Source organism: Clytia hemisphaerica, unplaced genomic scaffold (assembly GCF_902728285.1).
Source record: "Clytia hemisphaerica strain Z4C2 unplaced genomic scaffold, Clytia hemisphaerica genome assembly, whole genome shotgun sequence".
Lineage (NCBI taxonomy): Eukaryota > Metazoa > Cnidaria > Hydrozoa > Leptothecata > Clytiidae > Clytia > Clytia hemisphaerica.
In genome coordinates this window covers 186125-201934 of record NW_027103573.1, presented here as the reverse complement: position 1 = coordinate 201934, position 15810 = coordinate 186125, and the positions used below count along the sequence as shown (strand labels likewise).

Here is a 15810-nt window from a genome sequence, read left to right as displayed (position 1 = left end):
ACTTAGTCGCTGTAAAGACATGATATGTTTGAAAGAAAGCGGGTTTAGATCTTCCAAAGCTTGATAAAACGGCGCTTAAAGATTATTCTCCATAAAATGGCAATTCGGTAAAAAAAATATGGAAAGTTAGCCGTGAAAAGGGATACTTTACATGAATAAAATTGTACTCCCAGTTTTTCGAGACTTTCGAATCTAATGTAGAGTGTCGTCGTTTAGAGAGAACTTTTTGTTGGTATTGAATAATCGAATAAGGGAGCGTATCGAATTAGAGAGCATCAACTGTATGAGAATGAGTAAAGAATACGCAGTTTTGATTTAAGCAGATCTTGAGCACTCTAACTTTATAAAAAAAAGGAAATTGACTAAATATTTACAAGCAGTAAAGGTACTTAAGACATACGATGAATATTTACAAATAAAAATTAAAAACAACAACACACAGAACAGAATGATCGAACTCTAATATAAAGACTGGAATGGGCATTTTCATCGGATATCTCTACCTGTCGGCTGACGGTAGCGTAGGCAGGAGGGGTGAAAAATTTGTGCATGAGAGATGAATGATTCTTACGACAAAAAAAATGCAAAAAATAAAGACTCATACCCTTCTTTTCTACGCTATGTCTGAGGTCAGAAAAACAAAGAAGAGAAAAATGGAAAAAATAATACTCAAAAGATAATCAAAATGGTAGGTAGAGCTATGAAGATTTTTAAATGTTAACGACCGCACTGAAAGTATAAGTAGACGCCCATTCTAGTCTTTATCTTAAAGTTCAATGCACAGATGATTCCTTAAATACATAATAATGCTAATCAGAAATTTAAATTCCAAATGTTAAGCATAACGAGGACCCAATTAGTACCCAATCTTTTTCAATTGAGTTAGTTCACGAGATAACGTCACTCTCCTATCAGAAACACCCGAAAAACTTCAGACTTTGCCATTTTCAGCAACAAACATTGATAAATTGCGCTATTTTTGGCTGCTTACGATAGGTACTTCATCTTGAATTACTCGGACCAAATCATTATATGATGTTGATTTTTAAACGGAAACCATTCCAAAGGCACCGGGCGTTTTTCATTAGTGTTAATTATACAACTCTACATTTGAGGAAAACAGTTTAGCTTCTTCGGGTGTTTCCATAAGAAGATATTAGTGATAAGTTAAGTAATTCGGTAAAATCACGACGACCAACGAATATTTAACAGGCTAGTGAGTTTCAACCAATCAAATTTCGTATTTTCACTAGCCTATTACATTTTTTGTCCGTTTTCGTGATTATCCTGATATGCTTAAACCTCAGTACTGTCATGAATAAGAGAATTCGAACAAACTTATATCAATTACTTTCGATATGTTTCAATTGACCTCCGCCTATCTTTTGGCCTTTTCGACACCTATAGCCTCTAACGAAAGAATGAGACATTAGGGTGAATATAGATCGACAAACTAGAAAAAAACCCATTAACTTGATTAAATACTTGATTTCCGAGTTTAGTTTATGAGGCTAATTCACCTTTTCAACCGCAGTTGCACAGTCAGGCGCGTGCCACTTTATTGTTCAATAACCCCCCTAAACTCGATCCAATCTTTTTTTACACCTTTTTATATTGTCTAAAGGTGCGAAAGAAAGACTGGAACAGTTTTAGGGTGGTAAAATGGACAATAAATGCCCAAGTGGCAATTGGCGGCTACGGTTGAAAAGGTGTATAGGGTTGAAGTTAAATGAAGTTTAGGAGATCCTGAAGAATTCTCAGCAAAAGTTACCATAATTAGGGCTATGATGTAATTGAGCCAAATAAACCAATCAGTGCTCAGAGAAGCATTTGATTGTTGAGAGATGACTTTTGAATAGTTAGCCGCAAGTACGGTAATAAAGTTTCAATCCATAACTAATACGTACTTAACTTTACATACATCCAAGACTTACTTCTTTTATAATTTTCATTGGTTAAAAATCCCACCATTTTACAATATATATCGATAAACTTTTTGTCAGTCTTCTGATTAAATTTACAATGTCATGTGAGAGTGAATTAATTACTAATCTTTTATTATAACTAAGAGTCCAGTACTCTCAAGCACGATTTCGCATTTTTACATAGTCCCTTTTCGTCCAGATTTTCGGCAAGTCTTTCAGGCACAAAACATTTTATCATGTTACATTGATTTAAATGCAATTTAGTAAGCTTCTTGGGAAATACATGTCATGTAAACAAATCTCGGATAGTGTTTGTATTAAGGCACTATTCTCACCAAGCCTCATACATTATAAGGTAACATGCGCACGAGTTGGATAATATGGTAAAATGGTAAAAGTTAAGATACCAAACACACGGCAACATGATTTTCAAAAGCACCAACTACACTTGATCCAAAAGCTGCACAACAGAACACAAAGAACCAACCTCGTCCAATATCAAATCCACAACCCTTACGTTAAAAATTCGGCATCGAATTCGGGGGTACCGAAAAATTCGGAAATCCATTAAAACCAGAAGTTACCGGGACTTGGTTTTGAGCACCACCGGGAGGAAGGGGTACCTGTCCGTTAAAATTTTCTAACATTTGATAATCACCTGGTGGTGTGTTATCTCCATTATATTTTGTTTTGTCAGTGTTATCTTGTTGTCCCATATTATCGTCATTAGGGAGAGGGAAAGGTAAAGAGTTTGCAGCCCCCGGTCCAGCGTTTTGCGGTACGTTTTCAGCGGCGCCGGCAGCCTGTTGGTAAACATCGAAATTGAAATTACGTTGCTGTTGTTGTTGAAAGTCTTCCATGCCATTGGATGAGCTTGCTGTAAAAGAAAAAGGGAAAATATTAATTTTTACAAATTGGTGAAATAAAAAGTTCGATCAACTCTTTCAAATTTGAACTTCTTTCGATCATTTTCAAGCAAACATTTAAAACTGTCAAAGTTTCTCCTTTACCACTTCATTTTTCTACAATTTTGAAGTGTAGGAAATCGACGGTCTAAATTAGGTCTAACACCTAGGATGTCCACAAAACGTTAAAAGAACGTTGAGAAAATACCGTGCACCGGATCGAAATTCAACTTACGACTTTGAAAGAAAGGATAATTCATATCGACTGGTGTTCTTTCTTTTTCCATGCTCCCTTTACGAAAATTACGTCTTGACGCATCGTGTACCGACAGCTGTTTGACGCGTCGTTCTTTTGAACGACGGTTCTGAAACCACACCTGGATAACTCGCATTGTCAACCCTGTAAGATTTCAAATTAGAAAATTGTAATACAGCTATTCAACCAGTATGTTTATGTTTATGTTTCTTTTATTTATATTTGATGTATAATAGTACAATACGTACTTAGCTCGAGGCTAATCAATATCAACTAGCTGAAGGCTATAGAGTTGAATCTCCTATGTAGGACTTAAAGCCACTTATTTCCAAAATCGAAACATAAATTACGCAGCCCGTGTGTTTTTCATACAAATGCTTGTTTAGAAGGACCATTTACTTCGAAAATGTAAAGTGTGAAAACGAAGAAAGAGCTACAATCAGTGCCATAACATATTGGCAGTTTTGGCTATTTTACCATTTTTCAAAATTGAAGTTCGAGAGAGAATGTCAATTTCGGGCCTTCAACTTGATTTCATCGATTATTTCGATCTGGGAGGGATTTATTGGTTTCTAGGCTATATTTCAAGCCCTACTGGACCATCTATTGAACTTTTGGATCTCAAATCCTAAGGTCCCAAGTAGCGTTAAAACTCTACCCTTCCAACCTAATTTAGAGCGCCTCCAAGTTGTTTGTGGTTATAAAATTTCGTGGGGAATTTCCCTTTTGTGCCAAGTATTTTGGTACTGATTGTAGATTCGAATTTTCATTCAAAATACAGCGCAAATCTCATGGTTAAAAATTTCTCTCCGGTCTTCGGCTTAAAAATGTTGCATTCTATCTCAAACAAGATAATTTGACAGTCGTATGTAGTCTGAGAACGTTAAAGCAACGATTTCAGCGAGTTACTACCATTGCAATCTAGCAGACTGGAGCTCTGTACATGCAGTTTTGGAAGAAGAGCTGATGTTTTGTCATGCCCATTAAAAATTCTTTTAGCATAAGAATTGGATTCTAATCGATCTTGTTCCCTGCGTATTATCAGTTTTTTGAGGCTTATTGATAACGCTAGATAATTTATTCTCTGGCGCCAATCAGTAACGTAAATAAAGCCTGGAATACACGGGGACGTGGTTGGATTCCAATTACTGGTAAAAAGAATCCGTTTTTTTCGACAAAAGGTAACCTGCTCATTACATTTTATTGACAATGAGATCTTTTTTCAAGAGAAGGCTAAAGTCAATTAAAACGTGGTTGACAAAACCAGAAAAATGTTCAAATTAAATACCAACCTGTATCAGCGGCAAGTTTTTCCCTTATATGACGTGATGGTTTCGGTGTAGCCAAAAAAGCCGCTTTCAAGACTTCTAATTGTTTGGCTTTAATTGTGGTTCGAGGTCCACGTCTCCTATTGGCGTCATCATCGTCGTCACTAGGGCCGCCATCATGGTTTTCCGTTTTGTTTCCATGGTTACCAATGATTGTATCTTTATTACTGAGACCGGTAGGTGTTTGTGGTAATTTGTCTTGGAGATCGAAATTTTGTCCCATTGAGACGGGAGATGGTCGTTCTAAAAAAAGAAAGAATTTTCTTGATTATCGATACCCACAAAGTGATTACAGTAAAGTAAGACCATGTTTGTGGTAACATGTTTACTTTTTCATTGATCTACTTCTTTAAACAAGAGGCACACAGATTAAAAATAAGCAATAGAGTCCTTCAGTAGTTTTAACAATCACTTTTGGTAATAGCTGAGGTCTAAAGTAGTGCCGGCAAAAACCCTATTGAATGAATGATGAACTAAAGTTTTAGAGTGTTAAGATTCCCTGCTCAGGAATTTTGGCGATAAAAAGTCAAGTAATCTTAAAAGTTGAGCCCTCCTTCAGGTCTATTCACGACTGTTAAAACACAATGTCTAAGCAAATCTCGCAAATAAAAAAGTAAGCTCTGGAAACTGGACAATTTTCTTCGATAAGAATGATAGTTTACAACGTAAACTTTAACGATATAATCTTTTAACAGGAAAGAAAGGAGGTGTACCTCTTATGCTGACAAAGCAATATAGACAATATTCTCAAAATTTGTGCTCACTCGGCGCGAAATGAAGCATCTTTTAAGGATTATTTATTATTATTTTTGTTTATTTTTGTTTTCAAATTGATGCGTAAGTAAATGGTAAGAGAATAAATGATATCCTTTTAAAATACCTTCGTTAAGTTTTGCTTCGTCGGCAGATGCCATTACTTCGTAATCTTTAGCACATAGAAACCGTCCATCATCAAGCAGATAAATCTGGTCACCAGTGCTAGCTTCCAGTTTACATTGGTCACATTTCAAACAAGACAGGTGAAAGATACGGTTAGCTATCCTGCGTACCAAATCGCTTGGATAAATACTGTCTTCACATCCGGCACATTTGACGCCAAAAGTCCTATGGAAAGATACACAAAAAGATTAAGATTTGGATATAAAAACCATGTACAAAACTTTTATATGTTAATCAGTCTCCAAAGTGTCAAAATGTAAAAGAAAAAACTTAAGGACTGTAAAAGCTGAAGGATGGTCTGGACATTTTCGATTTTCTTTAAAACATGTGTTTTAGGTACAAGATGTTTTCTTCGACAATATACTGTGAGAGTAAAGACGGGAGATTATGTATACTATTAGCACCGTAGCAACCCGGGGGTGTGCCCCAATAATTTTTTTCAAATATGGTCTTATAGTGTATTTTCCAGCAATTTAGAGGCCTAATTTATCAAATAATCCCCCCCCCCGGGCCAAACAATGTTTGGCCGTCGCGGTGTCCCTAAACTTGCAGCCCCTCAATATCAAAATGCTTCCTACGGCACTGGTAAACTTAGAGTTTACGGCAAATAATATCGACGGTTCGATATCGATTGTTCGACTGCTCCGAAAACAAAGCGAAATTTCCTTTCGATCGAAGCTTATTTCTCAAATAATATTAGAATCTAAAGTCTATTCACGATAAGTGTGCACTCTTTTTTCATTTGCCTATAACTTTTGAAGGAATTCTTCAATCTTTATAAATTTGGTATCATTGGAAAGATATTAGTGAGTGGAACAATTTGAAATAAAAAAATTTTTAAAAAAATTCTAAAAATGAAGATGAAAATGAAGAAGAAAAAAATGAAGATCTTGTAGAAGAGTGCCATAACTTTCATTTTCACTGGAGAGATTCTTTGATTTTAGGAGATAATCACTGTGAAGAAATTTTATTAAAATATTTATTCAATATAAAGTTATGATACAAAGTTCATAAGTGATTGACCCCAAAAAACAGCAAAAAACTGCAGCAGAAAACAGCGTTTTTTAGACTTCAATCAGCTTATAACTTTGTTTTGATATCTTTTGACTGAATGATTATTTTAGAGAATTTTTTTCACAGTGATGACGTTCGATGATTAAGGATTCACTTCAGTGAAAATGATAGTTATAGCACTTTTCTACAAGATCTTCATTTTTTTCTTCTTCATTTTCATCTTCATTTTTAGAATTTTTTTAAAAATTTTTTTATTTCAAATTGTTCCACTCACTAATATCTTTCCAATGATACCAAATTTATAAAGATTGAATAATTCCTTCAAAAGTTATAGGCAAATGAAAAAAGAGTGCACACTTATCGTGAATAGACTTTAACATTGTCTAGATTTCAGCATGAGTTTATCTTAAAAATAATCTGGAATTTGTGGTTCATTTTGTATCAGATTTTTTGACTGTCTTAGTGTGAAATTCAAAGGCTATTGATCATGACAAGCCCAATGTTCCATTCACTTTTCTTGAAAGCCACAAGCAATAAAGTGGACATCGCCAATTAAGTTAATTTAAAAGATCTTGGGTCGTTTTAAAAGGTCGACAGTTAGATTGCTATGTAACTGAGTCTCCCTCTCAGACCCCTTGGAATGGGCCATTCCAGGAAAAAAACATTACCCCCTAATGGATGATATCAATTTTTGAAATAAATTTTGGCACGGAATTCCATGCAAACTTTCGAAAGTATCGGAATTCCATGAATTTTACTTAATTTTGCATTAAAGTATTGGAATTCCATGATTTTTTTAGGTTACAGTAACGGAATTCCACGGTTTTGATAGGTATTTTGTAAATTTGTTACGGAAATTCCGGACTTACTGGAATGGCCCAATTTGCCCTTCATGGATGGTATGTCACGTGGGACTTTCTACCTAGATCCGCATCGGCGAATCGGAATTTTATTTTGTGTGACATTCAAATAAAGTTGCAATACAAAAGGTTTTTAAAACGAAAAACAACAAAATATGCCTCAGGAATATGGCTTGCAAAGGTGGAAGGAAAAAGTTTAACAAAAATAAAAAGAGAAAAGAAATATAAGTCACTCTGTTAACGCGACAGAAAAGGTGCTCGGCTTGATAGGGGTTTAAGGGGGGAATAAGAACAGTTGATTCAGTTATGTTACTGAGAGCTTTACTAAAGGACACAGCGGTAGATACACATCACTCTATTCTTGAAATAATTTGTCCTTTTTATTCACTAATTATAAAAATGGACACAATTTCTATTTTTTTAAATAGCGCTTTGATTTTTTTAAGACAATAAAACAAAATAGAAAGAAAAGAGGGATAGAGATTGTTGTCTATCTCAACTATCTTAGCATGATTGACCCGAAATGGAACACAATACAGTAAAATGGAAACAGTCACTGACTGCTGGCTTTTTTAAACGGATTAACCGGGCAACACTGTTTAACACTGTTCTTTTATCGGGTTGTTGAGTTTCAGGTTGTTTCACTACAACAAAAAATGTTGTGATTTTTTCATTCTCATTCAACCTTTTTATCTTTCTCACTACCATTATACATCTTTTTCCAAATAAAAATATTTATGGAAAGGAATTTTGGAATTTAGAAAATGCTTACACATAAACGCTGTTGTTCGAAACAGTAGAGTGAGCCCATAACCCTTACTGTGTAGACCAAAAAACTTTTTTCTTTGGTGCAGGGTTATAGAAAAGAGTCACAGTATCACCCTCCCTGTAAACAAGTGATTTTTTGTGAAACCAGTGTTCAAATTTCCCCAAGGTCAATTTGAATATTCTATCATAACATCATCAAAATGGAATCGCACACAAAATAGATTGAAACACTTAATACAGTACCATATTATACTCAGAGTTAAGGGAGATTCGAATTTTAAAGAGAACTATACGAGGGTTGCCTCTTGACTGAAAATGAGAATTAGTTCGAATTATCGAAAGTCCAATATCTACTTTAGGGCCCTTTAGCTGGCAGAAAATACCGAAATGACATCTATAAAATAAGGTAGTCTGTGACTCTTTTCTATAATGTATAATTTTATAAGCTTTGGAATAATGTCGTGTGAAGCAGGATAGATTTCATCTAGTAGAAGAAAAATGAAATTGAAAAAAATAAATTTGAAAATCTGCCAGCTAGCAAGTCCATGAGAATTTATTAGAAAAGCGTAAAAATCTGTTTTTAAAGTAATTGCCAAAAAGTATCATTGCAAAAGTGATGATGATTTTTTTGGCAATTGCAATTGGATTACATAAACAAGGAATCATTATACGAAAATGTAACGGATTCGAAAAACCGCATTACATTATCGGTCAAAGATTTTTGCCAATGTTTTTAATTTCAAACTGGAAACAGATAATTTTTCTTCTTCCTGAATATTTTCTCTTTGGCTTGGAAGTCAAAATGGCAAATCGAACACGAGATGTATCTTAGAATGAACCTATCAAGAACTGGCATGAGAAATTCAAAATAACCATTTAACATCCATTACTGTACGTCAACATAACGTTATTTGAACGTTATAACAATGTTGTGGCAAAACTGGGCATATATTTAAAGGGTACCAAGGCCTTTTGACAGGTCACAAAGAGTTAATGAGTTTATTTCAAAGGATTCGTATATTTTCCCCTTGCAAATGGAATATAAAGTAGCATGTACCAGATGCACGAACCCAATGAAATAGGCTTATAATGCTTATAATATTTTTTTGTGTCGAAACAAAGTGTCGAAATAAATTTTGATTTTGCATTTCTCAGTAACCCAAGTAAGCCAAGAATGTATAACAGGCCTCTCGAGTTCACATAAGACGTTCTAGAAACGTTCGTCTAACGTACATAGAGCCATCAAAACATTTGATGAACGCTGGAACGACGTTATGTGCTAACTCGGTCTTCAAATAAAAGAGATGCAAAGCAATTTGAAGAAATGCCAGAAGTGTATACGAACTGACAATAAAGCAATTATGTTTGAGAGGTAATTGCACATACCCCGTCCAATTAATATCGGAAACTGTAGACATACACATCAAAGTGAAAAAATATTGTAATGTCGAAAGAAAGATAGGGAAAATGTAATATTATGCACGTGATAAGAAAATTGCTGTTTGAAAGAATCGAATTAGCAAGGTCAATTTTAAGAAGAGCTGAAATTTCACCATTTTGGAGTTTTAGTAAGAGGTAAATTTATAAGGTCTTTTGAGTGACAAAAATGTCCTTACAAAATTTCTTCACGCCACGAGGATGGGTAGAAATCGCCGAAATTTTCTGCATAGGTTTTGAGATATTGTTACAAATAACAATCCTCGATATTCTGATTCTGAGAGATGAAAAAGCAAAAGCTAAAAATCTCCAAATTAAACGAAATCTTTAGAAGGATCAGACAGACAATATCATAAATCTATTTTCCTTTAAAATTAAGAAAAAGGAAGAAAGTTAAACCGATTTTGATTATTTATTCCGAAATCGGTTTGGATCAATTTCATTTGCGAAAAGAAAATTCGAACGACAAAAAGATTAACGATTAAGCCCTTAAAATTAGGTTAACTTTTTTTTGACGTTTCGTTACAATCTCGTATCAAATAGGATTTGGACAAGTGGATTGTGTTAATAAAGTTGATTTCCTTTTCTGGATGGTTGATCAATTTGTCGAGAGTGTTTCAGTTCCAATGTTTATTATTCTCTTGAGCAGAATGAGGCTGTAACAAGCCTTGAAAATTAAAATTATATTTCCTCGAATATTCCAGGAAATTAAAAAGTCCCGTGTGATTGCAAAATTGTTGTCGTAAGCACCATCAAGAGACCTAGAGGCATAAAGCCCTCAATTTTAAACTATCAAGCCAGAAAGGATGTTTAAGTGAACTTTCCCCTGGATAAAGTGGTCAAAAAAAGGACATTTCATCTGCTTTAATAAAGAGCAGTAATTTTGGGTGACCTTTAAAAGGCATTTCTAATATGTACCTCTTCTCAAGCTTATTACTATATACAAGAGAATCTAATTAAGATATTCTGGTGTCTCCTATGAAACCATAATTAAAGCTTGTTGGTGTAAAACGGTTTAAAAATGAAAACGAATGGAAAATCAGTGCAAATCAGATCAACGATAAATTGGGATATACGGATCTTAAAACACAACGTCTGTTTAAAAAAGTATATTTTCAAATTTAAAAAAAATCTTCTATCATAGGAAATGGTAAATTATTTTTCAAGTTTAGGGTCAAAATTCACGAGACCAAGAGTTTTATCAACATGTCATAATACAATATTTGGTATTTTTAAAGTTTCATTAAAGAGTAAAAAACAGATAATAGGTGGTGAGAGCAAATCACAGCAAAATGCTTATCTTATAGTCTTAAGGAACGTAATAGCATACAATTTATCAGTAACAAATCTTGTTAGTATGTTGTTATTAAAACATTTTATCAGGGTTTTCTTACAAGACCTGATACCATCAATAGGGTGGGACTCAACCTTTTTTGTAGAAAGACATTTCTATGTCAAAACATACTAAAATAGAGGCATGATTCTTGTGGGTTGTTTCTCTACATTTGAGAGGCTCTATCTTACAATTCCTGCATTACTAAAAATAGACAAAAAGAACGACAAATTTCATATTTTATATTTTGTCGTCCACAACTCCGACCGAAAGTGCCTGTTCCACTCCTAGCGATTCATTTCTCTTCCTTTATCACGGGAAATAACTACTTGTGGTCTAAAAGAACGACAAATTACGCATGCGTGTTATTAATGCAGGAATTGTCAGTCGAACCCACTGTTTCCCTGTATTTTGTTTCGATTTGTTTATCTAACGTTTTATGAACGTCGTTTTGACGTTTTGTCAACTAGTCAACTAGTATGATTTTGAAGTTCGGAATCACTATTGGACTCCTCAACTGGTTGCTAAGCAAAGAAAATAAGTTTCAATCAGCGATTCCAACCTTCCTAATATTCCTATCTTTAAAACTGGGTGTCTGAATTAGAAGAGGCATGTCGACATTGGACCAACTTACGGTAGGTATGAAAAAGGAATCATACTAAATTTTAAACAAAAGTCTTGGTCGTCACTGGTCAAAATCTGAAAAACAACGATGTAGGGCAGGCTATTCTGGCTTTTCAAAGGAAATAAAAAGACAAATACATAACATAACCTATATTTTACGACAAGTTGTAGCGCTAAAGGTTTCGGCTTAAAGGTTATCACGGTTTTGAAGGCGGATAGGAAAAGAGCTTTAGATTTGGATAGTCCGTAAGATTAAAAGGAGATTACCACGTTTGTTATTGGTCTTTGGTGTTAGACACTTTGTGACCTGTCCATAGCCTCATTGAACGGCTTGTAAAAAAACAACAGACTCAGAGAGAAGAGAATCAACTGCTTTTAGCCTGCAAAACCAAAGAAATGTAAACTCTTTACACAAGACGACCACAGGCTAAAACTTTAAACAGGAAACTAACATTAACCAATAAACGTTGTTGTTTGTTGTTGAAAAAAACGGACTGGGGTCTAGAAGTTTGTTTATGTTATAAAACGATAATTCGGTTAATAAAAAGAAGTAAGGCTTAGCTAGTCAAGTAACCAAAGCAATGTTTAAGGAGAGAAAACAAGCTAAGTTTTTAGTCTTAGTAAGATCAAATTATGGGCTGAAACTGTATGAAATTAAAAAGCAAAAAAGGGCAAAAAAGGAACATAAAATTAAAATTGAAGCCAAAATTTGAGACCTTGAAATATTTTAATACACTTACAGCTTGAGACCTTTAAAGAATATTTTGAAAAACTGACGACTTAGAGTCTTAGCCATATGGCTACATAAAAAATTGAGGGTCTTTTCGCCTCTTTTCTTTTAAGAATGAACAAAATAAAACCAAAAGCCTTTTATTACATTTGGTATAAATATTTTGGTCCAAAATTCTTTTATTCTGTCTTTTTTTTGGGAGAAATTTTCTTATAGATTTTAACAGTCTTTCATGTTTCAAGCTGCTTGAAAATTTAAAGTCACTTTTTTCTCTTGAAATTCAAAACTTCTTTAGCAAAGCCTGACAACTTTAAAAGAATCTTGTTTCAAACCTTTTGGATGACAGAGGTCCATATGATAAACAGATTGCCTTACTGATAAAAGTTAGGTTAAGTTCTCAGATAAGTCAATCTCTGATCGGGCACTGATCTCACCGTTTCAGAGAGTTTTTGCTGGACATCTCAATAAAAATTTTTCAAAAAACTCTTAAACTAATTTCTCAAAGATGGAAAGGTCTTCAAAGAAACAGACGAATTTTCTAGCTCTCACAAAACAGAACTCTTCGTCAAAACCTTAACTCCGCCACTGCCTCCTCTATGGTTGAGTCAAATTCCCATTTTGGTGAAAATAGTACTATTTAAGAGGCAGCATAAGTAACTGCCGGAAATTTGGGACCGGAAATTAGGGGTCCCATTATATGGTTAAAGTACAACCCTTGAACTAATGACTAAATGCCCTTGAATAAATATGAATTTGAAGACATGGTGCTTAAATTAACCGCTAATTTCAAACAGGAAAGTCATTCAAAATATATTGTATCTACATAAATAACCGAAGAAAGAAATCCTTCTAAAAATAAATTTAATGTAAAAGGTAATAATCGGTTTTCAATAATGTTATTTTTTTGCGCAAGAGATAAAGCATTGTAACGGTGAAATGTTCAGTGAAAAATTATTTGATAAGCAAATAACTGGGAAGGGATATCACCTTTGCACACCGACATAGATTTTTGTGCCTTGTGAAGTTTGGGTCAAGTAAAATCCTATTTTTTTCAAATGGTCTATCGGTAAATAATGGGAAGAGCATACAGTCGACGCTATTCGAGTTGCTTACTATTCGCTACGCTCCATTATTTGATAATTGAAAGTTACCGTCAACAAGAAACATTCATAAACGATGCTCTACTATTTGATACCCTTATTCGATAAAAATCTGATTTCCCTTTAAAATCGAATTTGAGAGTGTGAAATGAACTTATAACATCAACTAGAGAGTGACTGGAATGTTCCGTTTTTTCACACAATACAAATAATGTTTCTTCCCCGTCCTCTGGCTCTAGATTTGTCAACTAATGAAGATTCTTCATGAATGCATCATCAGAAAAACTACTATGTCATCTTGTTTATCTACAGAAAGCGGGTTAGGACACACAGAGCTGTAAACGGAAGGTCTTTAAAACGTAAATGACTTCTTTCCGTCCGTATCTACGTAAAGATAGGAATTCGAAAATTAAAGAGAGCACTTTTGCAACTATCTCACTTGGAAACTGAGATTTAGGTTTTTTTTTAACTAAAGAAAAACACCTATCAACACGAAATGTTTCTGGATTCTAGTTTTACTAGGATTAGACGACGTCGAAAATCTGTATTCGTCAGATTCTCAATATTAAGTTTATGCATCTGTGTTTTTTCTGTGATGGGGTAGTTAGCTTTTGATTTGCCTAGATCCTGATTGATTGAGGACGACAGTAAATTAGCACTTTTACCGTCCAGGATATTGTGGCAGTTGGGTCAAAACTGCTAGCTGTTCCAAATAGCTTCAGTCACTCTGCCATTCTCAAAAGTTCGAATACATAACCTCGCTGAACTCGACCTGGTAAGACTCGAATACAACCCCTTCCATTCAGCTTTCGAGTTTTTGATAAATATTTATCATGAAAGACAATAAACCTTACGTCATTGTATTGGTCATTTAGATTGGAAACAGAATGACATAACAAGAAAACGCTGAAAAAAGTATCAATCAATGTCATCATATCAAAGACAAAAAATCAAGACCAGTGAGCCAAAGAGGATGTCTATGCCATAGTAACAAATTCCTTTGAACAGGAAATCTTCAAAAATCTTCGCAAGACGATACTTTTTTTTCTCTCTACTATGTCTGAATTCTAGATTTACGTTCTAACCGATTTTAAATACCGACAAAAGGAAATGGATAGAATCGGTTTTAGTTTTAAGTTTTTAAGGCGGGGGTCCGTTTACGTAGAAACTTTAAAAGCTATCTAAAAAAGATAATAGCTAGCAATCATGCATAAACAGGTATAAGCAGCCAAACTTTATACAGTTGAAAATGTCATCCATAGTAATAGTTTTTTCCGTTAAAAGTTTATAAACATTTAAATAACATCAAGCGGTTGATATTTGGTAATAAAAGGGAATACCCCTTTGAATCATGAAACCATAAGGGGGGGTGTAGGGGTTCGAAATACCATTTTCCCATCAAATTTTTTGCTGAATCATGGAATCCCGAAAATTGAAAATAATAATAACACCGTCACACTGGTTTGTAGAGGTTACAAAACCGGCATAATGACAAAAGATAAGGCTAAATACCGTCACCGTCTGATTTTAAAATACCGTTTTTCCGTCTCTTTTTTCGTTAAATTCCGTAATACCGTACTAAAATAGGGCCCATCGCGTCACACCGTAAAAGTACAAATCCCCCCATAAAGAATTTTTCTAGTTTATGATAAAGCAAATCTACCTTAACAATTAGATGTGATAAATACATCATTATCAACAAACATTATTTGCCCATTTTTCAAATTAGACAGATAAGAACTTTTGGTCAATTATTTGAATTATTTGGTACTTTATCTAAAAATTCATGAATCTATTCCATGAAAAAAATATTTATACATCTGGTGACGAAAACGACTCTATATAGATTTATAGTCAATTTATAGTTCAATGAAATTTGTTCCGTTTAGAAACATTCTTACCAAAGTATTGAGTAGTGGTGTCATTAAGGTTTAGCTTATAAAAAACTCCGATCAAAGATTTTTCTTGGCTGGGATTGGATAACTGTGTCAATGGTATATAAAGGTCATTGGGCGTAACTAACCAAAAACCAAAAACATAAGTTCTTACCTATAAAAGTCGTCTTTGCAGTATAGTTTATAATCCCTTGAGAAGCATTTATCTTTCAGTAATTGTTGGCAAGCACAGCATCTTATACAGTCATCATGCCAAACTTTGTCCAATACTTTTGATAAGAATTGATCCCCAATGATTTGCTGGCAACCAAAACATGAATGTTTTCCAATTGTATAAATTTCTGTTTCCTCGTCATTTCGAATAATAGCTGTCTCCATTTTGTTGATTGGTTTTTGGGTTCAAAGAGTTTTTTTTTTTTAGGATTTATTCCCAAAACACCAAAATATCAATATGTCTTTCTTATGTAGGTTTGAACAAAAACACCGGTTTAAATCAAGCAATCGGCGAATTATTTGGCAAACGCCAATGTAAAATCATCAAAAGGTAATATTAGAACCGATCCAGTGATGTTTCGCCAATAATGCATGTAAATTTCCACGTCAAATCATCGTCAAAACTGGTCCAATTAACTCACTTTCTTCGTAGTAAAATGTTCTTTTTGATCCAGAAAAATTCAAACAACCATTATCAAAAAA

General features: G+C 34.1%; 1 protein-coding gene across 1 annotated transcript; it reads right to left on the bottom strand.

Annotated features, from left to right (window-relative positions):
- Nucleotides 1-2285: 2285 nt before the first annotated feature.
- LOC136801132 (LIM/homeobox protein Lhx5-like) lies at nt 2286-15579 on the bottom strand. Its single transcript, XM_067057753.1, has 5 exons — nt 15269-15579; nt 5295-5518; nt 4379-4657; nt 3066-3230; nt 2286-2802 (listed from the first exon to the last, which is right to left on the bottom strand). Exons 1-5 carry the CDS (start codon nt 15490-15492, stop codon nt 2444-2446), a joined length of 1251 nt encoding a protein of 416 aa, XP_066913854.1. The 5' UTR covers nt 15493-15579; the 3' UTR covers nt 2286-2443.
- Nucleotides 15580-15810: the final 231 nt, after the last annotated feature.